The sequence below is a fragment of the Leucoraja erinacea genome, chromosome 3, assembly GCF_028641065.1.
Source record: "Leucoraja erinacea ecotype New England chromosome 3, Leri_hhj_1, whole genome shotgun sequence".
Taxonomy (NCBI): domain Eukaryota; kingdom Metazoa; phylum Chordata; class Chondrichthyes; order Rajiformes; family Rajidae; genus Leucoraja; species Leucoraja erinaceus.
The window spans coordinates 27,069,778-27,093,797 of NC_073379.1; the positions used below are offsets into that span (position 1 = coordinate 27,069,778).

The 24,020-nt window shown below is 46.3% G+C and overlaps 1 protein-coding gene across 2 annotated transcripts; it reads right to left on the reverse strand.

The window, feature by feature from the left end:
• Positions 1 to 226: 226 nt before the first annotated feature.
• LOC129695412 (microfibrillar-associated protein 3-like) lies at positions 227 to 23,201 on the reverse strand. 2 transcript variants are annotated; one of them, XM_055632327.1, is made up of 4 exons: positions 22,823 to 23,201; positions 18,934 to 18,990; positions 17,196 to 17,601; positions 227 to 1,419 (listed from the first exon to the last, which is right to left on the reverse strand). In XM_055632327.1, the coding sequence occupies exons 3-4, from the start codon at positions 17,458 to 17,460 to the stop codon at positions 410 to 412; spliced, it is 1,275 nt and encodes a 424-aa protein (XP_055488302.1). In that variant the 5' UTR covers positions 17,461 to 17,601; positions 18,934 to 18,990; positions 22,823 to 23,201; the 3' UTR covers positions 227 to 409. The 2 variants fall into 2 exon arrangements, with proteins under 2 accessions (XP_055488302.1, XP_055488303.1); XM_055632328.1 differs by lacking the exon at positions 18,934 to 18,990.
• Positions 23,202 to 24,020: the final 819 nt, after the last annotated feature.

Genomic DNA, 24,020 nt, shown 5'->3' on the forward strand with positions numbered 1-24,020 from the left:
CAATGAATACTGAATATCTACCAGCCCGTGTACATTGCAGCAGGAAGCGGAACTTATTTGCAAGTCTGACCAACTGAGAATGGGACAATGAGCTAAAATAGTCAGGTTAAATAGTTCAATGGACAGATACATAATGTGACGCATTTACGTATAGGTGCTCACAGAAAATAACATTGAGGAAGATTACATCTTTTTGCAAAATAAAATTTGATGCGTTTTTTTTCTCCCCCCCCAAACAAAATTAACTATTTCAATGTGATGCCAGTAGTGACCAAAGTAACCCGACGCAACATAATTTAAAACAAAACATGCTTATTTCATTTGCTTCTCTTCTGCAATGATCTTCTGGTAATGTTTTTATTGTTAAGACCGTGCCGACTGTCATGTCTGAGGATGTGAGGAGCTCGCACTACACGTGGCTCTCATACAGAACCCGGGTGGGTTTCCGGACCACGGCTGGTGAAGGATGCTCGATGTTTTCCATCACCACCACTGTGACATGGTCGCCGTTGGCTTCTGGCACCGTATCCTCGCAGGCAATCTCCGGCTCGGAGTTCTGGCCAGCATCCGCCGGTTCGGAGTTCTGGCCAAAATCCGCCGGTTCGGAGTTCTGGCCCGCCGGTTCGGAGTTCTGGCCATCCGCCGGTTCGGAGTTCTGCCCAGCGTCCGCCGGTCCTGCCTCCGTCTCCTCGGCATCCTCCTCGGGCTGGTGGCTGGCACTTTGCTGAGATTGTCCCTCCTCGCTGTTAGTCAAGGGGTGCACAGACACCTTAATTGCAATCTGTTGGGGCTGCTCGTGCAAAGACACCTCGTCCGAGTCCCCAGCCGACGAGTTACTCCACTTTATAGCGTTGGGTACGGAGTACAGTTCACCCTGAGCGTCCCGCCTGGCCGGCACATCTCCCACGTACATATGACTTGCCTCTTCCATGCCTACAACCTCCATGATCTCCTCCACAAGCATCTTGCAGTTCATGATGAGCGGAGGGAGAGGCACGCTTCTGGCCAGCTCCTCTATGTAGCGGGCAAATTCCATCGTCTTGAATTGGGTGACCTTGGCCAGCTCTAGGGTCTTGGCCGACGTGATGATGGGGATGCGCTTCGCAATCTCGAAGGCTTTCTGCAGCTTCTCAGCACCCTCTGTCCTGAAAAACTCATTGATGGCTTTCTCGGTCTTCTTGAGGTGGCTGCTCATCATACACAGGCGGGTGACGTTCAAGATCATCACTATAGTGAACGCCACGAGGCAAACGATCATGTAGTAAATGCCCATATCCCCCGAGGTGAAGATGACTCGTAGAGTCACCGTGTAGTTGATGGTCCCGTAAGGGTTGGAGGCCACACAAGTGTACTTCCCTCGATCCTCAAACGTCACCATGGTGATGTTCAGCAAACCGCTCTCCGATATCCAACACTTCCCTGGTGAAAGAATAGGGAAAAATCCTTTGAATAAATTGGTCATAAGTTCGTAAGTTGCAGGGGCAGAATTAGGCCATTCGGCCCATCAAGTCTACTCCGCCATTCAACCGTGGCTGATCTATCTATCCCACTCGACAGCGCAGAAACAGGCCCTTTGCCCCAACTCAATCACCTTGACCAAGATGCCCTCATTTGGCCCTCATCCCTCCAGATCTTCCTATCCCAGTACCTTTCCAAGTGTCCTTTAAATGTCGTCTATTGTAACTGCCTCAACCACTGAAGAAGGGTCCTGACCCGAAACGTCACCTGTTCATGTTCTCCAGAGATGCTGCCTGACCCGCTGATTTACTCTAGCACTTTGTGTCCTCTTCAGGAACAGATAATTTCCACCCATCAACTTCTTGAATCAACCTGCATAACACTAATTCTACCTCATCAATGGAACACTGCAAACCATCCATTGCACTCCCCTGGACTTGGTTTCTAATTGTGTGTTTTGCACATGTCTTGTTTTTGGCAAGTCCTTTTCCTATACCTGTCTTGTACGACTAAAGTGTAATTCATACGCAATTTGTTTATAATAGACGCTGCCCGACTGATGAAAGGGTTACGCCCTACACGCCCTTGCGCAAGTCAGATGTATGCAAGTCGGAAACGGAAGTGCTGCTGCGCACACTCAAATTTACTATTCAACACGGTGGGGGGGGGGGGGGGGTGAGAGCTCTGATTTTACTGAAACCAATTAACCTTTACGTTTTTGGAGTTCAGGCCCTTCGGCCCACGGAATCCATGCTGACGTACACTAGTTCCATCCTACACACTAGGGGCAATTTACAGAAGCCAATTGAAGTACAAACCTGCAAATCTTTAGAATGTGGGAGGAAACCGGAGCCCCTGGAGGAAACCTACATGGTCATAGGGAGAATGTATAAACTCCGTATAGTCAACACCCGTGGTCCAGATCGGACTCTCTGGTGTTGTAACCGCTGCACACAATGCAGAATAAGTTGTTCCCGAACCTGGACGTTACGTTTTCAGGCTCCTACACCTTCTGCCCGATGGCAGGGGTGGAATAAGAGGGCGGGTCTTTGATGAAACTGTCTGAGGCAAATCCTGTAGATGGGACTAGTGTAGATGGGGCATGTTGGTCGGATTTGGGAAGTTGGGCTGAAGGACCTGTTTCCATGTTGTATGAAAAATGTCCTGTTCATAAGAGCAGAATTAGGCCATTCGGCCCATCAAGTCTACTCTGCCATTCAATCATGGCTGTTCTACCTTTCCCTCTCAACCCCATTCTCCTGCCTTTTCCCCATTACCCCTGACACCCGTACTAATCAAGAATCTGTCAATCTCAGCCTTAAAAATACTCATTGACATGGCCTCCGCAGCCATCTGTGGCAATGAATTCCACAGATTCACCACCCTCTGCCGAAAAAAAATCCTCATCTGCTTTCTAAAGGCACATCCTTTTATTCTGAGGCTATGCCCTCTGGTCCTAGACTCTCCAACTAATGGACATATCCTCTCCACATCCATTCTATCCAGTCCTTTCTGTGACTATATGCCTATGACTCGATGATCTCTTCAAAGTCAGGACCATAATGACACATCATCCAAATATAATCAATTATTCACATTTTATTGATATTGATTTAACTATTAAAATGTTGCCTGGAGCGTAGCTGGGATTGTATTGAACCTTCCATGACAGTAGAGGACATGGAAGTAACTCTCAGCATAATATAAATAGTTCCATTAAGGTTCACTGTAAACTTTACCAAAATAGACGCGTTTTAACAACAGGGTTTCCATTCGAAATCACAGTGACGTTTGAAGCCACTGCAGCCTGTGGTTATGGGACCAGACACACAGTTCAAACATGCTATTTAAAACCTCCTCCTTCTTCTTCTTCTTCTAGCGTATGGCGTGCACAGCCTAAAGTTGTAGGTCGACTTGTTCTATTTGTGCACGTCTTGTTTGTGCATGCCGGGTTGATTGCAATAGTCGGAACAGGGCGGACCACGTGAAGGTTGCAATCTCCCATGCCACGCTTTAACATGAATCTTGAGTTTAGAAATACAGTGCGGAAACAGGCCCTTCAGCCCAAGTCCGCACCAACCAGTGATTACGGCGTACACCAGCACTATCCTTCACACCAGGGACAATTTACAAAGTTTACCAAAGCTAATTAACTGACAAACCGGTATGTCTTTGGGGTGTGGGATGAAACCAGAACTGGAGAATCTGGCTAATGGGTGTGTAAACTGCTGGGTTGCCGGAATAAAATGGGCATATTTCCACGTTATATCACGAACCTAACCTAACCCGTCTCCACTGCATTACATTCTTGTATTTTGTACAGGAGCGGAGAGTAGGAGAAACAGGAGGGGGGGGGGGGGGGGGGGGGGGGGGGGGGGGGGGGGGGGGGGGGGGGTGTTAGAGGTTACCTAAATTTGGAAAATTCAATATTCATACCGTTGGTATGCACATTAAGTGGTATTTTTAAAGTTAAATAAAGGCACCATTTCCACAGACACGGGACTAGTAACTGGACTGTGGTCAAAAGACCTAAGGGAAGATTAAAACATAATTGTGCTAACGCAATGATTTTTTTGTCTGCAATGCACTGCTAAAGAGCAAGGTTCAATAGAAGCGAGAAAAGAGGAATTGATTATCGAATCATAGGACATTCTAATGGGAAAATGCACAAGGGGAACTAATTGGTTAACTCCACGAACGGACAGGGAGTCAATGATGGGCCAAACAGGCTCTCCCAGTCACCAAACATTTTATCTCCCCTTCCCATTGCCAGAGTGATGCTACATGGAAACTGGGTGAACAGCACCTCATATTCCACTTGGGTAGCTTACTGTACAAACCAACTGTATGAACATTGAATTCTCCAGATTTAGGTGACTTCTAACAAACCCCCACCTCTCAACTTTCTCCACACATTCCTCCACCAACCTTTTTCCTCTCCCCTTCCATGTTCCCCACCTGGATCCACTCATTTCTCCCCTCTCCCAGCCCCTCTTCCTACATTTTCTCTTCTGGCTTCACTATGCACAACTGTTCAAATTTGTCTCACACCTTCTGCTTTTATCTCTGGCCTTTTCTCCACGACCTGCCTATCAACCCTTCCTTCCTTGCCTGTGTTCACCTATTACCGTTCTGTCCTGCCTCACCGCTCTTGCAGCTGCCCACTCCTATGACGATCAGTCTGAAGAAGGATATTGACAAGAAACATAATCTACCCATGTACTCCAGAGATGCTGCCTGACCCGCTGAGTTACTCCAGTATTTTAGGGTGGCCCAGTGGCACAGCGGTAGAGTTGCCACCTCACAGCGTCAGAGACCCGGGTTCGATCCTGACTATGGGTGCTGTCTGCACGGAGTTTGCACCTTCTCCATGTGATGCGTGGGGTTTCTCCGGGTGCTCCATCCGGTTCCCTTGCACATTCCAAAGAGTTTGTAGGTTTAGTTTAGTTTAGAGATAGAGCGTGGAAACAGGACTTCGACCCACCGAGTCCGTGCCGACCAGCTACCACCCCGTACACTAGCACTCTCCTACACACGAGGGGCAATTTGCACCTGCTAATTAACCTCCAAACCTGTAAGTCTTTGGAATGTGGGAGTAAACCGGCAGAGTAGCCGGAGAAAACCCAAGCGGCCACAGGGAGAACGTACAAACTCCATGCAGACAGGACCCATAGTCAGCATCAAACCCAGGTATCTGGAGCTGTAAGGCAGCAAATCTACTGCTGCGCCATTATGCTGCCTGCATACGAGGTGATCGCTGGTCGTCGTGGATTTGGTGGGCTGAATGTCCTGTTTCCACGCTGTATTTCTAAAACTAAAACACATTGTGTCCTTTTGTGTAAACCAGCATCTGCAGTTCCTTGCTCCTGGATTTTGACTGCTCTCTACCCACTGTGCGCAGAGTGCAGTGCTTTCAGCTTTTTTGCATTTAATCCCAGGTGCTGACTGGTGAAGAGGCCTCTGCTGCTAAGCTTTTGCCAACTGGGTATTTTTAGAAATCCTGACACGTTCCCTGGTCGACAAATTGCGTATTCAGCTGCATTCTGTGACGCTATGTGATGGGCGGACCTGCATAATTGGCAACTGGCCACCAGCACGGCAAGTGTTTCCTTAAAAGTACTCAGACATTTTGTGCAAGATCTTCCACATTAGGCAGATTGCATGCTAATTGCTATTCTTTGTGCATTTAACTTACAAGCACAAGCAAGTCACCCAGCACTGCCAGTCTACACTGGAGTTTATACTTCATACGGGGCTCCCATCGACAGATCCCCTTCCTTATCACAGATGCTTAGACCAAAGATGCTGGAATCTCGAGCAAAACAATGGGCAGATGCAATGGTAGCATTTATTTAGATTCATATACAACCAGGGATGTAATGCTGAGTCTACAAGGCACTTGTCAGACAGCATGTGGAGTATTGTGGGCTATTTTGGTCCTCATATCTGAGGAAGGATCTGAAGATCCTTCTATGACCAGAGGTCATAGTATCAGTATAAAAGGACGGACCTTAAAGGAGATCAGGAGGAATGTCTTTATTCAGAGGGTGGTGAATCTGTGGAAGTCATTGCCATAGAAGGCGGTGGAGGCCGTCAATGGATATTTTTAAGGCAGAGATTGACAGATTCTTGATTACTAGTAAGGGTGTCAGGGGTTATGTGGAGGAAGCAGGAGAATGGGGTTGAGAGCGAAAGAGAGGCCAGGCATGATTGAATGGCGACTATGGCCACTGGTCCCAGACTCTCCCACCGGTGGAAACATCCTCTCCACATCCACTCTATCCAGGCCTTTCACTATTCGGTAAGTTTCCAGGAAGGAACAAAGGAGAATCTGGCGTGGGGGGGGGACCTCCGTGAGGGGGGGGGGTCCCGCTGTGAGGGGGGGGGGGGGGAAAAAGAACAAGGGAGGACCTGGCGTAGGAATCCGTAAACTTTGGAAGCGCCCTTTATGGGTGAATTTCACTGCGATGTTACATTTGACAATAAAGTATTCTATTCAATAAGGTCCCTCCTTATCCTGCTAAACTCTAGCGAGTACAGTGCAATGTATGGAATCTTCTATCCAGAGAGCTGAGGATGTTCAGACTTACTGTTATCAGACTCCCACTGCTGTCAGACTATTGAATGCACCTCCCCTAATCCAAGGGTGAAGTTCAGATGACCAAACCTACAGTGCATTCAGAAAGTATTCAGGCCCCTTCACTTTTTCCACATTTTGTTACGTTACAACCTTATTCTAAAATTGATTAAATTCTTTATTTTATTATCAAACTACACGCAATACCCCATAATAAAAAAATGAAAACAGGTGTTTAGAAATGTTTGCAAAATAATTTAAAAGAAATAACTGAAATATCACATTTACATAAGTATTCAGACCCTTTACTCAATACATTGTTGAGGTACCTTTGGCAGCGATTACAGTCTCGAGTCTTCTTGGGTATGACGCTACAAGCGTGGCGCAATTTGGGTAATTTCGGCCATTCTTCTCTGCAGAGCCTCTCAAGCTCTGTCAGGTTGGATGGGGAGCGTCGATGCACAGCTATTTTCAGGTCCCTCCAGAGATGTTCGATCGGGTTCAAGTTCGGGCTCTGACACTGGCTGGCCCACTTAAGGACATTGTCAGACTTGTCACAAAGTCACTCCTACATTGTCTTGGCTGTGTGCTTATGGTCATTGTCCTGTTGGAAGGTGAACCTCCGTCCCAGTCTGAGGTCCAGAACGGTCTGGAGCAGGTTTTCATCAGGTTTTCATCTCTTTACTTTGTTCCGCTCATCTTTCCCTCTATCTTGACTGGTCTCCCAGTTCCTGCCATGCAAAAACATCCCCACCGCTTGATGCTGCCACCACCATGCTTCACCATAGGTATGGTATTAGCCAGGTGATGAGCGGTGCCTGGTTTCCTCCAGACGTGACACTTGGCATTCAGGCCAAAGAGTCCAATCTTGGGTTCATCAGACCAGAGAATCTTGTTTAGGTGCCTTTTGGCAAACTCCAAGCGGGCTGTCATGTGCCTTTTACAGAGGAGTGGCTTCCGTCTGGCCACTCTACCATACAGGCCTGATTGGTAGAGTGCTGCAGATATAATTTTCCTTCTGGAAAGTTCTCCCATCTCCACAGAAGAGCTCTGGAGCTCTGTCAGAGTGATCATCGGGTTCTTGGTCACCTCCCAGACCAAAGCCCTTCTCCCCGACTGCTCAATTTGGCCGGGTGGCCAGCTCTATGAAGAGTCCTAGTGGTTCCAAAGTTCTTCCATTTAAGAATGACGGAGGCCACTATGCTCTGCGGGACCTGCAATGCTGCAGAAAATGTTTTTAAACCCTTCCCTAGATTCGACACAATCCTGTCTCGGAGGTCTACGGACAATTCCTTCATCTTCATGGCTTGGTTTTTGCTCTGACATGCACTGTCAACTGCGGGACCTTATATGGACAGCCTTTCCAAATCATGTCCAATCAATTTAATGTACCACTGGTGAACTCCAATCAAGTTGTAGAAACATCTCAAGGATAATCCATGGAAACAGGATGAACCCAAGCTCAATTTTGAGTGTCATAGCAAAGGGTCTGAATACTTTCATAAATGGGATATTTCAGTTATTTATTTTTAATTACTTTGCAAAAATTTCTAAACCTGTTTTTGTTTCTTCATCCTGGGGTATTGCGTGTAGATGGATGATTAAAAAAATAATAATTTAACCCATTTTAAAATAAAGCTGTAACGTAAGAAAACGCGGATAAAGTGAAAGGGTCTGAATACTTTCTGAATGCACTATGTCTCACTGCAGTCCTTGGACTTTGTTTTGATCTGCAGTCTCTCGGCAGCTGTAACGCTATAATGCTGCAACACAATATTCTGCACTGGTATCCTGTGTAACACTACCTGTTATACTTGAGTATGGCCTGATTGTTCTCATGTGTAGAACAATTTGACTGGATAGTCCAATGCAAACAAAGTTTATCGCTGTGTCTTAGCGCAAGTGACAATAATACATCAACAGAAGGCCGTGGAGGCCGTCAATGGAAATATTTAAGGCGGAGGGTACGATAGATCAGCCAGGATTGAATGGCGGAATAGACTTGATGGGTGGAATAGCTTTGATGGGCTGAATGGCCTAATACTGCTCTTATAACTTATGGCCTTATGAAGTTATGAATCCATACCAATACCAATCATGTTCTTATATCTTTGAAAACTTATTTTTTTTTAGCCTTATTGGATTGTGTTTTATGTGGTGGTCAAAGCTGTTGAATAACAGTTGTCCCACCCCAGTCATTCCTTCTTCTCCCTGCTCCCATCCTCCATAATGTACAGAAGCTTGAAAGTGTGTGCCACCAGACTCGGAAACAGCTTCTTCCCCTCCGTCATCAGGTTTCTGAACGGTCCTTCTATAAGTTAGAGTACTGTCCGGTTCACCTCTACCGCATTTTGGACATTGGACTTTGTTTAAGATAGATGCAAAGTGCTGGATCTCTGGACAAAGTGGATGAATGATGTTTCAGGTCGGGACTCTTCTTCAGTCCCAGACCGAAACATCATCCAGCCTTTTTCTCCAGAGATGCTGCCTGACTCCAGTAACTCCAGCACTTTGTATCCTGGTGTATCTTTGGTGTAAACCAGCATCTGCTGTTGTTTCTACATACTTAGTGTCCTTTGATTTAGAGACACAGTGTGGAAACATGTCCTTTGGACCACCGGGTCCACGCCGACCAGCGGTCGCTAATTCTATCCTAAACACCAGGGACAATTTACAGCAGCCAATTAACGTACAAACCCGCACAGTTTTGGGATGTGGGAAGAGCCTGCTGCATCCGGTGGAAACCCCCATGGTCACAGGGAGAACATGCAAACACCACACAGACAAGTTCAGAATCGAACCCGGTCTCCGGTGCTGTGAGGCAGCTACTCTACTGTTGCGCCACTGTGTTTCCCTATAGAACTGGCGCGCAACAATGATAAGAACTGTATTCTGGATTCGGTATCATCCCCCTTGCTCCATCTATGGTACTTGAGTTGATTTGATTGTATTTATGTATATTGTATTATCTGATTGGATAGCATGCAAAACAAAGTTTTTCACTGTACCTCGGTACATGTGACATTAATAAACCTAAAGCAAAACATGCAAAGCCTGAACTGAAACTTCCAAGTAAAGCTGTTGTGTCAATGGAAGTGGCATCCGAGAATGTAATCGGCCAAATACACTCATAATAGCCATAACATGCAGCAAGAGGGCTGTAGTAAAGTGGCACACTGTGAAATCATGTAGGGACTATGCTGGTGGCACCAATGTTGTTGCTATCACTGTAATAGCCAAGATGCTCACAGCATTATCTTGCCATCATCTGAATGGTTCGTTGAAGTATTAAATCTCTCTTTCTGTTGTCATTTAGAATTGGTTCTGAAATTGCTTCCATGGCTTAGCAGGGTTTAGTTTAGAAGAGCTATGTACTTCAGTTTAGTTTAGAGATACAGCATGGAAACAGGCCCTTAGACCCACCGGGTCACACCCGTGCACCAGTTCTATCCTACACACTAGGGGCAATTTACAGAAAGCCAATTAAACTGCAAAGCACTTCTTTGGAATGTGGGATGAACCCGGAGCACCTGGAGGAAAACCCACGTGGTCACAGAGAGAATGTGCAAACTAGATGCAGACAGCACCCGGAGACAGGATCAAACTATTTCTGTGCTGTATGACTAGTTACCTAGTTATTAAGGAACTATGATTCTTTGTGGTAACGCCAGTAACTAAATATAAGTGGTCACTGTTGTTTGGAGAGATTACTGCAACATAAGAACTGCCAACATATAACACATACAGCGTCAGAGACCTGGGTTCCATCCTGACCTCAGGTGCTGTCTAAGTGGAATTTGCACGGTCTCCCTGTGACTGTGTGGGTTTCCTCTGGGTGCTCTGGTTTCGTAGGTTCATAGGAGCAGAATTAGGACATGTGGCCCAACTGGTCTGCTCCGCCATTCAATCAGGGCTGATCTATCTTTTCCTATTCTTCTGCCTTCTCCCCATAACCCCCTTACTAAGCAAGAACCTATCAAACTCTGCTTCAAAAATTACCATGTGTCCCAGAGATGAGTTACCCCGGCATTTTGGTGTTCAACAACATTCCAGCATCTGCAGTTCGTTGCGTTTCCATTGCAAGCTTTGCCCTTTGATACCTCCTCTCCTCCCCCTTCCTTTGCACCTCTTATCATGATTTACCCTTAACTCTAGACTGGGGGTAATACCTGCACCAGAAGGATTTAAGATCAAAGCAGAGACGAGCAATACCCACACCTGAGGATCAATGAAGAATCCATGCAAGCCTCCCTCTACTATTATGCCACCCCGTATATACACCCTTTCAGTTTGCAATCGTTGTCGGTTTCCTCACTAGGCGGCATAATTTAACATGGAAAGAAAGACACAAAGTGCTGGAGTAACTCAGCGAGGGCCAGACAGCATTTCTGTAGAACATGGTAAGGTGACATTTCGAACCGGGACCTTTTAATCATTCTGTATCCACCCATCACTCACCAGGCTTTGTCCCACCTCCCTTCCAGCTTTCTCCCCACCTGCTACAATCTGCTTGAAGAAGGGTCCTGACCCGAAAAATCGCCTATCCATGTTCTCCAGAGATGCTGCCTGACCCGCTGAGTTACTCCAGCACTTTGTGGCTTTTTTGGGGGGAAATCAGCATCTGCAGTTTCTTGTGTTTCAAATTTAACATGCAATTCACTTAGCCTCTTTTAAGGCTAATTGTCCCATTGCCCTGAAGCTTATTGTGGCCTTACTGAATGAACTATTATTTTTTTAATATGGGCAGGATGGGTTAATCGAACATCGCTGATCACCAGCCCATTCAAACATCACTCGAGAAAGTCACAAAGTGCTGGAGTAATTCAGCGAGTCAGGCAACATTTCTGGAGGACAGAGATAGGCGATGTTTTGGGTCAGGGTCCTTCTTCAGACAGATTGTGGTGTTTGGGTAGGGGGGCCGAAGGGTTCCCTCCCTATTGCATGAACATCCCCTATCCATGTTCCCCAGAGATGTTGCTTAAGATCCTCCAGCATTTTGTGTCTTTTTTGGTAAACCAGCAGCTGCAGTTCCTTATGTCTACATCACTCATTCAAGCACTAAAAGCAAATGACTAAAGTGAATAAAACACAATAGACCAGAACAGGGATGTGGCTTCCAAAGTGACACACTACCTCTGACAACGTTGCAATTTCTTGCCTACAGACTCTTGGAAGAAACTCAGCTTCCATCCAACCCACTGAACATGAAGTATAGTGGCACAAGCACAATGCATACACGTTTGACATTCATTCACCTCTCTGACTCAATTACAGAGTCGCACATCGTGGAAACAGGCCCTTCAGTCCATCTTTCCCACACCAACCTACGTGCCCCATCTACACTAGTCCCACCTACATGGGTTTGGTCCATATTCTTCTCAACGTATCCTATCCAAGTTCCTGTCCAAATGTTTTGTTTTAATTTAGTGATAGTACCTCCCTCAACTAATTCCTCAGGCAGCCCATTCCATACACCCACCACCCTTTGTGTAAATAGGTTGCTTTGTCAGGTTCTATTGAATCATTCCATCCTCACCTTAAACCCATGTCCTCTGGTTCTTGATTCCCCTACTCTGGTAAAAGACTGTGTATTTGCTGCATGCTATCCTATAAATTATTGTGACCACGTACAACTTTCTGTCCCTAACCTCTGTGGTCTAAAAGGTATCGACCCCAAACGTCAACATTTGTGTCTCTTATAGCTGTGTTTGGCCTGCCTTCTACCTCAAAGCTTTCAAAGGATTATTAAGCATGTTCATCACGTTTGAATTCCATGTTGGTAATTTCTAGCTTTATATTTCATCCTTAATTGCAGGCATTATAATGGGCCCACCAGAATCCAGAGATGTTAAATGGCACATAATGGCACTGACTCATTCTGTAAAAATTGTAAATTAGAATGGACAGTTTCTAATTATGTATCCATGCACAATAAAGTACTAAACATAATTAGATTAGATTAGAGATACAGCGTGGAAACAGGCCCTTTGGCCCGCAAAACCCACGCAGACCAACGATCACCCATACACCAGTTCTATCCTACACATTAGGGACAATATACAGAAGCCAATTAACCTACAAACCTGCATGTCTTTGTAGTGTGGGAGGAAACCGGAGCACCCAGAGGAAACCCACGCAGTCACAGTGAAAACATACAAACTCGGTACCGACAGCACCCGTAGTCAGGATTGAACCAGGGTCTCTGGTGCTGTGGGGCAGCAACTCCACCGCTATGCCTCTGGGCCGTTATACTTCTCCCTCCATGCTCTTGCGCTGCTTCCCACTGGTGAACAACACTTTGTTTCCCTTTAGTTTATTTGAAACTCGAGAAAATGAGCAAGCAACATATCGGCTCAGGATCCCTTTTCACACTGTTAAGCATTATCTAAACATGTGCTCCAGAGATGCTGCCTGAACCGCTGAGTTACTCCAGCACTTTGTGTCTGTAAACCAGCATCTGCAGTTCTTTCCTGCATACTATTTCACTCTCCATCATTAACTGCACTGTCAGCTCATCCATCTCCTTTGTCAGCCACAGAGTATTGATCATCTACTTTTTTTCAGCAAGTTTTCACCTCCACGAATCTTGAAAGACACAGGGAAACAGAGAGACCATGCAGTCACCTCCAACACAGAGGAATTAACGGAGAACTGCAGATGCTGCTTTACAAAAAAACTCAGTGGGCCTGGCAACATCTCTGGAGAACATAATCGTCGATGTACTAGGTCGGGATCCTTCTTCAGACTGATTGGGGTAGGGTGGGGGAGAGAAAGGGAGCTGGAAGAGAGGAGGGTCCATGACAAAGCCTGGTGAGTGATAGGCGAATACAGACAAGAGAGGGTTTCTATGGGACATAGGTGGATCAAGGGCAGAGATGAAAAGAAGAAAATAATGTTTTTAGTTTTAGAAATACAGCCTGGAAACGGGTCCTTTGGCCACCGAGTCTCATGTTGACCAGCGATCACACTAGTTCTATCCAACACTAGGAACAATTTACAGAAGCCAATTAAGCTAAAAACCTGCACGTCGTTGGACTCCCAAGAATCTTTGTAGAACTTTTGTACGTTCTCCCTGCACGCGGTCACAGGGAGAACATACAAACTCTGTACAGACAGCACCCGTAGTCAGGACCGAACCTGGGTCTCTGGCGCAGTAAGGCAGCAACTCTACTGCTGCGCAACCGTGAAGCCCAGGTGCGGTATAAGAATAGAAGTGTGAATGTGAAGGCAGAGGAAGGTATGTAGGTAGAAGTGGAGAGGGAAGTAAGAAACAGGTGCAAGCTCATGTGGGTGCACTCTCCCCCACAGGTAAGAGGAGGTGGAGGGTGAGGCAGGGCAGGAAGAGGGGATGAGGTAAGAGGAGGTGGAGGGTGAGGCAGGGCAGGAAGAGGGGATGAGGTAAGTCACCAAAAAGTGGAGAATTCAATACTGAATGAGTTAATGAGTTGTACAATATCCTTTATCATTTCATCAACACATCAAACCTGTTCTTCCAGGCTACCTCATGCCTCACACAAAACGTCAACGTTTGCTTGCTATGTCGAAACAAAGCCAACAGTTTAGTATTTTAGTTTAGAGATGCAGCATGGAAACAGGCCCGTCCGCCCACTGACTCCGCGCCGACCAGCGGTCCCCATACACTAGCACTCTCCTACACACTCGGGTCAATTTACAAAAGCCAATTAACCTACATGTCTTTGGAGTGTGAGAGGAAACCGGAGCACCCAGAGAAAACCCAAGTGATCCCAGGGAGAATTTACATCCTCTGTACAGACGGTACCCGTAGTCAGGATCGAGCCTGGGTCTCGGGCGCTGTAAGGCAGCAACTCTACCGCTGCGCCCCTGTGCCACCCCATGCCCGGTGCCTACAGCATGCAAACAATTTGGCTGCAACTGATGGAAGCAGTCATTGCATAAGGTCAACCAGAGACCTGTGAAGCCTTTGTTGATTGGTCCTTGCAAACCCTTGGATACTGGTCTCAATGAGGGAGATGAAGTTACAAAAGCCTGAAAGCAAAAAAACTTTAGAGTCATAGCGTAATCCAGCACGGAAACACAGGCCCTTCTGCCCATTCCAACCAAAATCTATCTACACTAGTCCCACCTGCCTGTGTTTGGCACACAACCCTCTGAACCTTTCCTATCCATGTACCTGTCCAAATGTCTTTTAAATGTTGTTATAGTACCTGCCTCAACTTCCTCCTCCGGCAGTTCTTACCATATACCCACCACCCTCTCTGTGTGAAAAAGTTCTCAGTAGCCTCTCAGGTTCCTACTGAACTTTTCCCTGTCACCTTAAACCTATGTCCTGTTGTTCTTGATTCCCCAACTCTGGTTAAAAGACTCTGTTGATACACCCGATCTCCTCCCCCCTCATGATTTTAGACACTGCTATAAGATCACCCCTCATACTCCTGCGCTCCAAAACATGTTTATTTGTAGACGTTTCCTGTTTTGATAGGAATCAATTAGGTTAGGTGTTTATATATTCAAATATATGGTCCTGGGAGGGAGGATGCTCCTCAAACTGCAGAGCATCCTGGACAATATAGCTCACCCCATCCATGACACACTGGTCAACCTGAGGAGTATCTTCAGCAACAGACTGGCTCCACCAAGATGCAGAACAGAACGCCATAGGAGATCCTTCTTCCCTTGTGGCTACCAAATTGTACAACTCCTCCCCCTTCTGTCATGGGGTAGACTGACTCCCCAGTTCACATCAGTTCCATGTTATCCCACTCTCATCCATGCTCCGTACTGAAGAGAGACACAATAACACCCCAAAGCTGCTGCCTCACTTCTCCAGTGACACAGGTTCAATCCCAGCTTCCAACACTGTCCATGTGCAGTTTGCTCCTTTTCTGGGAGCGCCAGTTTCTTCCTAAATCCAAAGAATGTTGAGGTTGATAGTTTTAGTCACCATAAATTGCTTCTGGAGAATGAGTGGTAGAATTTGGGCGAGGGGACGGGAATACGAAAAGAATAAAATGGGATTAATGTAAATGGTTGCTTGATGGCCGACATGGACTCGGTGGGCTCAAGGCCCTATTTAGTGCTGAATGCCTCTGAGCTTTCAGGGAAAGTACAACATTTTAACTGTTAATAGAGCAATGGTGAAGGCAGTGCTTCTAGTGTCATCAATCAACAGATAATGAGGACACTTAGGATCTGTAAAGAACCATGCCCATTTCATTCTGAATAGACTTGCTTTCTAATTGTGTATTTTTGCACAAATATCTTGGGGGGGGGGTCCCAATTATTTTCTTTTCACTGCTTTCCTGTAGAATTTAAGTGTAATTTCCCTCTAGTTTCATGTATCTATAGAATCATAGTCATACAGCGTGGAAACAGGCCATTTGGCTCAACATGCCCACGCCGACCAACCTGCCCCATCTATACTAGTCCCACGTGCCTGCATCTGAACCATATCCCTCTAAACCTGTCCTACCCATGTAGCTGTCTAAATGCTTCTTAAATGTCTTAATAGTACCTGCCTCAACTGCCTTCTCAGGAGCTATGTTCCATATACCCACCACCCTTTGTGTAAAAATAATGGTTTGTGCTAGATGGGTGGGCTGTAGGGTCTGTTCCAATATTGTATCACAAAACTGAATTTCTTGAGTGAGATTTTTATTTTTTTTAATCTCACTTCTAATATTTTAACCAGTCAACAAATCCTTGCTTCCAATTGACTTCCAGCCAATTAATCTTGCTTCCTCTTTCTCCATTGCCCTGGAATTTTTGTTAGTTATCCAATTCCCTTGTGCAATTAGTTAACTGCCACCTTTCCTTCAGATGGTTCAAGCCAAGCGGAATTGAGTTTATTGTCATCTGCACAGGTATGATGAGGTACAGTACAATAACAGTCTTGCTTGCAGCAGCATCACAGGAACACAGACTCAGACAACACACAAGACCGAAAATTATTCATAAACCTGCTATCAGGCAACTGAACCGTCCTCTCACCAACTAGAAAGCAATCCTGTACTATCATCTACCTCATTGGAGACCCTTGGACTATCTTTAATCGGACTTTATTGGACTTGCACTAAACGTTATTCCATTTATCCTGCATCTGTACATTGGAATCATATATTGTCTTTCCGCTGACTGGTTAGCACACAACAAAAAAGTTTTTCACTGTACCTCAGTACATGTGACAATAATAAATGAAACCAGAGTAGGGGAATCGAGGACAAGAGGTGAGGGAGGAAAGATTTAATGGGAACCCGAGGGGTAACTTTTTTTTAACCTGAGCGGTAACAAGCTGCCAGACGAGGTAGTTGAGACACATGACAATGAACTTAAATAAAACAAACTCACGGTCCAACGTCCCTCAGATCATCTTTGATCGGACTTTGCTGGCTTAACCTTGCACTAAATGTTATTCCCTGATCGTGTATCTATACACTGTAATGGCTCGATTGTAATCATGTACTGTCTTTCCTCTGACCGGTCAGCACGCAACAAATGCTTTTCACTGAACCCTGGTACACGTGGCAATAAAATAAACGTGCCTTCCTGAGCTAGTCCCACTTCACATCACCCGTCTGTCTGACCCGCCGAGTTACTCCAGCACTCTGTGCGTCTTATTTTTCCGTGTACTGAACAGGGAGCAAGCTCTTCCACCCGCTGCTGTGGCTGAGTTGGGACTTACCCTCCTCCTGATTCAGCAAGCGGCCATTCGAGTTGTACCACTGGACCTGCAGCACGGGGCTCCCACTGACGTTGCAGCCGATCGCCACGCTGAGCCCCTCCTTGGCGATCAGGTGATCCAGCTGAGACGTAATAAAAGGCACCCGTCCCACCATCCGCTCCGTCCCGTTTACAACGGTGAGGTTTGTCCCCTGGGCGAGGGCACACAGCAGATAGCCAGACACGGACAGGAGGAAGCAGCATCGCAGGCTTATCCTTGCAGCCATCTTCACTGCTGAGTTCTCACTGACCAGCTAGTCTTGGATCGAGAGCCAGGCAGACTTCAATCCCATATTAAGACATCAAGCAGTGTTTTTATTTGATATGCAGCTGTTGGTTGATCAAATTTCATTTGAAGACGGTGCAACCTGAAAATCAAAATGGACATACTTAAGGTCATAAGTTCATGTGATAGGAGCAGATTTAGGCCATTTGGCACTTCAAGTCTACTCCTCCATTTAATTATGGCTGATCCAGCTCTCCCTCCTAACCCCATTCTCTAGCCCTCTCCCCATAATCTCTGACACACGTACTAATCAAGAATCCATCTATATCTGCCGTCTGTGGCAATGAATTCCACAGTTTCACCACCCTCTGACTAAAGAAATTCCTCCTAATCTCGTTCCTAAAGGAACATCCTTTAAATCTGGGGCTCTGACCTCTGGTCCTTGACTCCCCCAATGGTGGAAACATCTGCTCCACATCCACTCTATCCAAGCCTTTCACTATTCAGTAAGTATCAATGAGGTACCCCCTCATCCTTCTAACTCCAGCGAGTACAGGCCCAGTGCAGTTAAACACTTATCATATGCTAACCCACTCATACCTGGGATCATTCTCGTAAACCTCCTCTGGACCCTCTCCAGAGCCAGCACATCCTTCCTCAGATACGGGGCCCAAAATTGCTTCTGGTGGGTGGTAGAACAGTGTGTACACATCTTTGAGGCATGGCAGTGTTGTCACCAATCAACCAGACTCTGACAACTTGCACTCGTTTGCAGATACACTTTATTTACTTTAGTTTATAGATATACAGCTCGGAAACAGGCCCTTCGACCCATCGAGTCCACACTGACCAGCGAGTCCCGTGCATTAACACTATTCTACACACACTGGGGACAATTTATAAATTTACAAGCCAATTAACCTGTGGGTCTTTGTAGCGTCGAAGGAAACCGGAGCACCTGGGGAAAACCCATGCAGGTCATGGGCAGAACATACAAACTTCGTACAGACTGTACCCATAGTCGGGATCGAACCCGGGTGTCAGGTGCTGTAAGGAAGCAACTCTAGCGCGCAGCGCAGTCTCAGTTGCAGGACTACTACACTGAAACTCTACTTGGAACTGTCTGCTTTTATACAAATTTTGACCCTTGAAATCGTGCACACTTACTAATTTCTTATCATCGATCTTATACATTCGTTACAACGCGGATACAACTACAATAACACTTATATAAATAAAACTACTTGCTATGAAATCTTTTATTTGTATTCAATTTTAGTAAGGATGACTATCAAGAACCTTGTGCGTTAGGTTCTAGCTAGCAGTACATCAAAGGATGTCTATCAAGAACTTGATGCTGTACGTTAAAGGATATCGTATGGTCCTTGTGCTGTACAGCTATTTTGACCTTTGTCATACTGAAGCTTCCACAGCAGGAGAGCAGTTCATAAAGCAAATGAGATCCTCGGCTTACCAGAGGCAGCGGAAAAAGGCAGCAAGCTATAATAAACGTTCTGCCGGTGCTGGATATCTGAAATATAAAGAAAGCATGCTGGAAACTTTCAGAAGAGAGGAAGAGCAGGTTGTCCAGTTTTGATGAACCATCCACAGGCCTGAAACATGAACTGTTTCTCTCTCCACAGATGCTGACAGTTTTTTCATGTTAAACACTGATTCTCCTGGCTTGGATGTTGTATCCACTTTTGCACTTATGAGGTGCACAGATAGAGAAGACAGTAGGAAACGTTGCCCCAACAAAGGGATACCTAAGGTGGCACAGTGGCCAGGGTGCTCCTCAATTATGCTGGTGGCCCTGCCAAGGCAATGATAAGTGCAGATGGACTCAATGGAAGGGAGACGCAAAATGCTGGAGTAACTCAACGGATGAGGCAGCATCTTTGGAGAGAAGGAATGGTCGATGTTTCGGGTCGAGACCCTTCTTCAGACTGATCTAATCACAAAGGGGGAGCAGTGAGAGAGGATGTTGCTAAACTCTTGTCGGAGAGAAGAGGAGAACTTCTTCAAAGTCAACATACCTTGAGGAGATTTTGCAATGGAGTGGACAAAATGTGTAAGAAAGAACTGCAGATGCTGGAGTAAATCTAAGATAGACACAAAATGCTGGTGTAACTCAACGGGTGATGCAGCATCTCTGGAGAGAAAGAATGGGCAATGTTTTGGGTCGAGGCCGTTCTTCAGACAATGGAAGGGAGGGGAGGGGAAAAGAAAGGTGGGTGTAGGGGCAAAGCAGGTTTGATGGTGGCTAAAGAGCCTATGTGTGTGACTGTTGGTTGTGGAAAACATGTATAAGCTAAGGAGGATTCATGGAAGAGAATAATTGAAAGGGTTCCAAGGATCAGGGTTGAGAGACACGCAGACCGATTGGAGTATCTGCCATTGTCGAATTTAATTAAGAGAGGGATGAGAAGCGATTAAAATCATAAAGAGTTTGCCTAGAGTATTTAGAGAGAAACCATTTATAATCAATGATCGGATAAACAAAGCGAAAGACAGACACAAAGTGCTGGATTAACATAGTGGGTCAGGCAGCATCTCTGGAGAGAAAGGATGGGTGACGTTTCAGGTCGGGATCCTTCTTCAGGCTTCTTCAAGGTGGTTCCGAACCGAAAAAGTCACCCAACCTTTCTCTCCAGAGATGCTGCATGACCTGCTGAATTACTCCAGCGCTTTGTGTCAATATATGGTATGAACCAGCATCAGCAGTTCTTTGTTTCTACGTGTTATAAACAGTGCACATGGAACATACAATCCATACAATGAGTGACTAGGATTTGCTGCCTGACAGGATGGTGATTCATAACATCACTGAATTGTAACATCACCACAGGTAACTATTCAGCCCATTAGTTCCCCACACCGCAGTATATTATTCTCTCCCAAGTGACACAGGCGTAGAGCTGCTGCCTCACATCGCCAGAAACCTGGGTTCAATCCTGACCTCGGGTACTGTCTTTGCAGATTCTGCACGTTCTTCCTCTGACCCACGTGGGTTTTCTCCAGGTGCTCCAGTATCCTCCCACATCCCAAAGATGTGCAGGTTTGTAGGTTAATTGGGTTCCGTAAATTACCCCTAGTGTGTAGGTTGACATTGGAATTAGTGTGTGGGTAATTGCTGGTCGGCTTCTACTCAGTGGGGCGATCATCTGTGGAAGCTGAACAAGGGTCTCCACCTGAAACATCCTCAATCTATGTTCTCCAGAGGTGCTACCTGACCTGCTGAGTTACTCTGAAGGGGCTGTCCCACTTGGGCGACCTAATTGATGAGTTTAGAAGTTTAGGAGAGTTTGAAAAAATGTCATGTTGAAGACTTCTTTCGACAATGTTGAAGACTAACTTCGACAAAATTGGACACTGAATAATGGAGAGTGAAGACTGCGATCTCCTTCGACCTCCCTTCGACTATGATGAAGTCTATCTACGACTACCTTTGACTACCCTCGATTACCTACGACTAACATGCCAACCTACCACGATCTACTACGACTAAACCTACGAGTAAAAAAAGTATTGATTTTTTCCATGGCGACCTTTTTTTACTCGCGGGCATTTTTCAACATGTTGAAAAATACAGCGTGACCTAGCTGAGGCCTCGATTACGCGAGGACTACTCTCGAGCATGAAGGGAAGTTACAAAGACCTCCTACGACCTTGTGTCGACCATGCTGCGAATAGGAGTCGAGGGCAAACTATTTTGTTTCTACATCTGGGAAGTGAATGGACAGGCAAAGTTTTGGGTTGGGACCCTTCTTCTAAATTGTGCAACAGTGTATTTTTCAAAACAAAATCTGAACCCAAACCCAATTAGAAGCTTATGTGAGTGCTGAAAGTCTTCATTACAGCAGTAACTATACTTCAAAATGCTTCACTGGCTAGAAAGGGCATTGGAACATATTGAAAGGAACATAATGAGCAAGGCAGAAAAAAAAACAAGGCTTCCTTTCCTGTCTTCCAACTTAATTACAATAGTTGCTTCATCATGCGAGCTACCCAAGCAAAATATGAGGTGCTGCTCCTGCAATTTGCGCTGGGCCTCACTCTGACAATGGAGGAGGCCCAGGAGAAAGGTCAATTTGGGAATGGGAGGGGAAGTTAAAGAGCTGAGCGATACACAAAATGCTGGAGTATCTCAGCGAGCCAGGTAGCATCTCTGGAGAATGTTGATTCTCGTGGATGTCCTCCTTCATGTAAGATTGCATGGCACACAGTGGCACAGCGGTAAAGTTGCTGCCATACTGCAGCAGCAACCCGGGTTTGATCCTGACTACGGGTGCTGTCTGTATGGAGTTCGTACATTCTCCGGATGCTCCACTTCCCTCCCCCACTCCAAAGTCTCCATAGGTTTGTAGGTTAATTGGCTTAGTTAAAATTATCCTGAGTGTGTAGGATAGTGTTGGTGATGGTGATCGCTGGATAGTGCAGACTTGGTGGACTCTGTGTATCCCTCTCCATCCTCTCCCCCTTCCCAGTTCTCCCAGCAGTGTTACTGTCTCCGACTACACTCTATCTGTCCCGCCCACTCCGCTGACATCAGTCTGAAGAAGGGTCTCGACCCGAAACGTCACCCATTCCTTCTCTCCAGAGATGCTGCCTGTCCCGCTGAGTTACTCCAGCATTTTTGTGTCTACCGCTGAGATACTCCCTCACTTTGTGTTTTGCTCAAGGTTCCAGCATCTGCAGTTCCTTCCTCTGTCTAAGGTCCGGTTTACCAGGAATAGCAGATAATTATATTTATTTGGAGACACAAGGGTGCTGAAATCTTGAGCAAAACACAATGTGCTGGTGGGACTCAGCGGGTCAGACAGTATATGTGGAGAGAAATGGACAAGCGACGTTTTGGGTCGGGGTCCTTCTTGAGACTTGATTACATTGGAGGGTATCTGACACAGGGTGGTGAAGTCTGCTGAATATAACAAGTGTTGATTCTATGAAAGGTTTGCATTGACGGGACGTTTTAAAGGCGCCACATAGAGTCAGACATCGTGGAAACAGGCCCTTCGGCCCAACTGGCCTATGCTGACCAACATGTCGCATCTACACTGGTCCCACCTGCCTGCCCTTGGCCCATATCCCTCTAAACATGTACCTGTCTAAATGTTTATTTAACGTTGCGATAGTCCCTGTATGTTGTAAGTTACTGCGGTGTGGGATCTGCAAAGTGGATGTTGGGTTTAACATTAGAAGCACAGATTCCTTCAGCGAGGGTACATGTACAATATGCACCGGGTCACATTGCGGGGTTGCAGTATGCGGGGAGCCCAGGACACCTCCGCACTCCCACGCACTCTACATTAAGGGGAGCAGGTATTAGCAGACTGGGAACAGACAGTAACTATTTAACTCACCAATTGATCTGTGTTCTCCACCGCACCACTTTGCCCTCTTTTCAACCCCCGAGCTTGGGAATGGCAGCTTTATCTCCTGAGCACGGATTGCACCCTGTCCCTCTCGCTTCCAAGGCACTTATTAAATAAGCATTGGTTTTCCTGGTTGCTGTTTTTTTTTTAAAGAATAAATAATATCTAATGAAAATAAATCCTCGAGATTCGTAACTCCGACCCTGCTCGTCTGCACGCCTCTTTTTTCACTTGCGGCAATTTGCTTGTCTGCATTGAGGGCTGCCAGCGCCTCCATTCCTCGCTGCAGGTCGTTGCGTCCGCTGCGCTGCAGCGCTGCCGGCCGAGCAGAGCCGAGCGGCTTGTGAGCAGCGGCCCCGGGCTTGCCAAGGTGACGGCACAGTCAGCCCCGCCCGGGACGCTGTGTGAAACCATCTCCTGTCCTCCCAAGCTGAGAGCCGGCCCGCCCCACCCGGGACGCTGTGTGAAACCATCTCCCGCCTCCCCTAAACTGGCTGGCGGCCGGCCCGCCCCGCACCCTGCATGGCGTAAGTGCGCGTTGCACGCCCAGGGCTCTGAATCAAAGATGCTAGAGGAGCTACTCCTCTATAATCTTTGCTCTGAATAATCCAATCATTCTTCCGCCTACCCCAACTCCAACAGATACAAAATTCCGTCTCCTCCAGAGAGGCTGTTTGCCCTGCTGAGTTACTCCAGCATAACAGATGATGGTTTGCAGACCTGGGTGTCACTAGCAAAAATCACTGTGTATTAAACCACCCCTAATTAAACTTACAAAGTGGAGTTAGTTTATTGTCACATGTATCGAGTTCAGGGCTGCCAACATTGGGTGAGAGTTGGGTGTGAGAAATTGCGAGAGACCAAGCCTGAGGGAGCGTAGCGACCGAGGGGGTAGGGGGGACAGGGTGTGGGAGGGGGTGTCCCATTGGTACGGAGCTTTTGCATTTTTCAACTTGAAATTGTGCAATCTGGTGCATACTGGAGCGAGTCTTTTAACTTACACTTGAATGTAATATTTATGCTTTAAATTGGATTAGCTATGAATAAGGTTAGGCAAAATTACATTCTTAATTACATTCCACAGTAGAGCCAGGCTCTGATCAACAGGCGTAGCACATGAAGGATCTTAGTATATTCATGTATGGAAATCAGATTATAATCAAACACTTGGCCCATGTTGACCAAC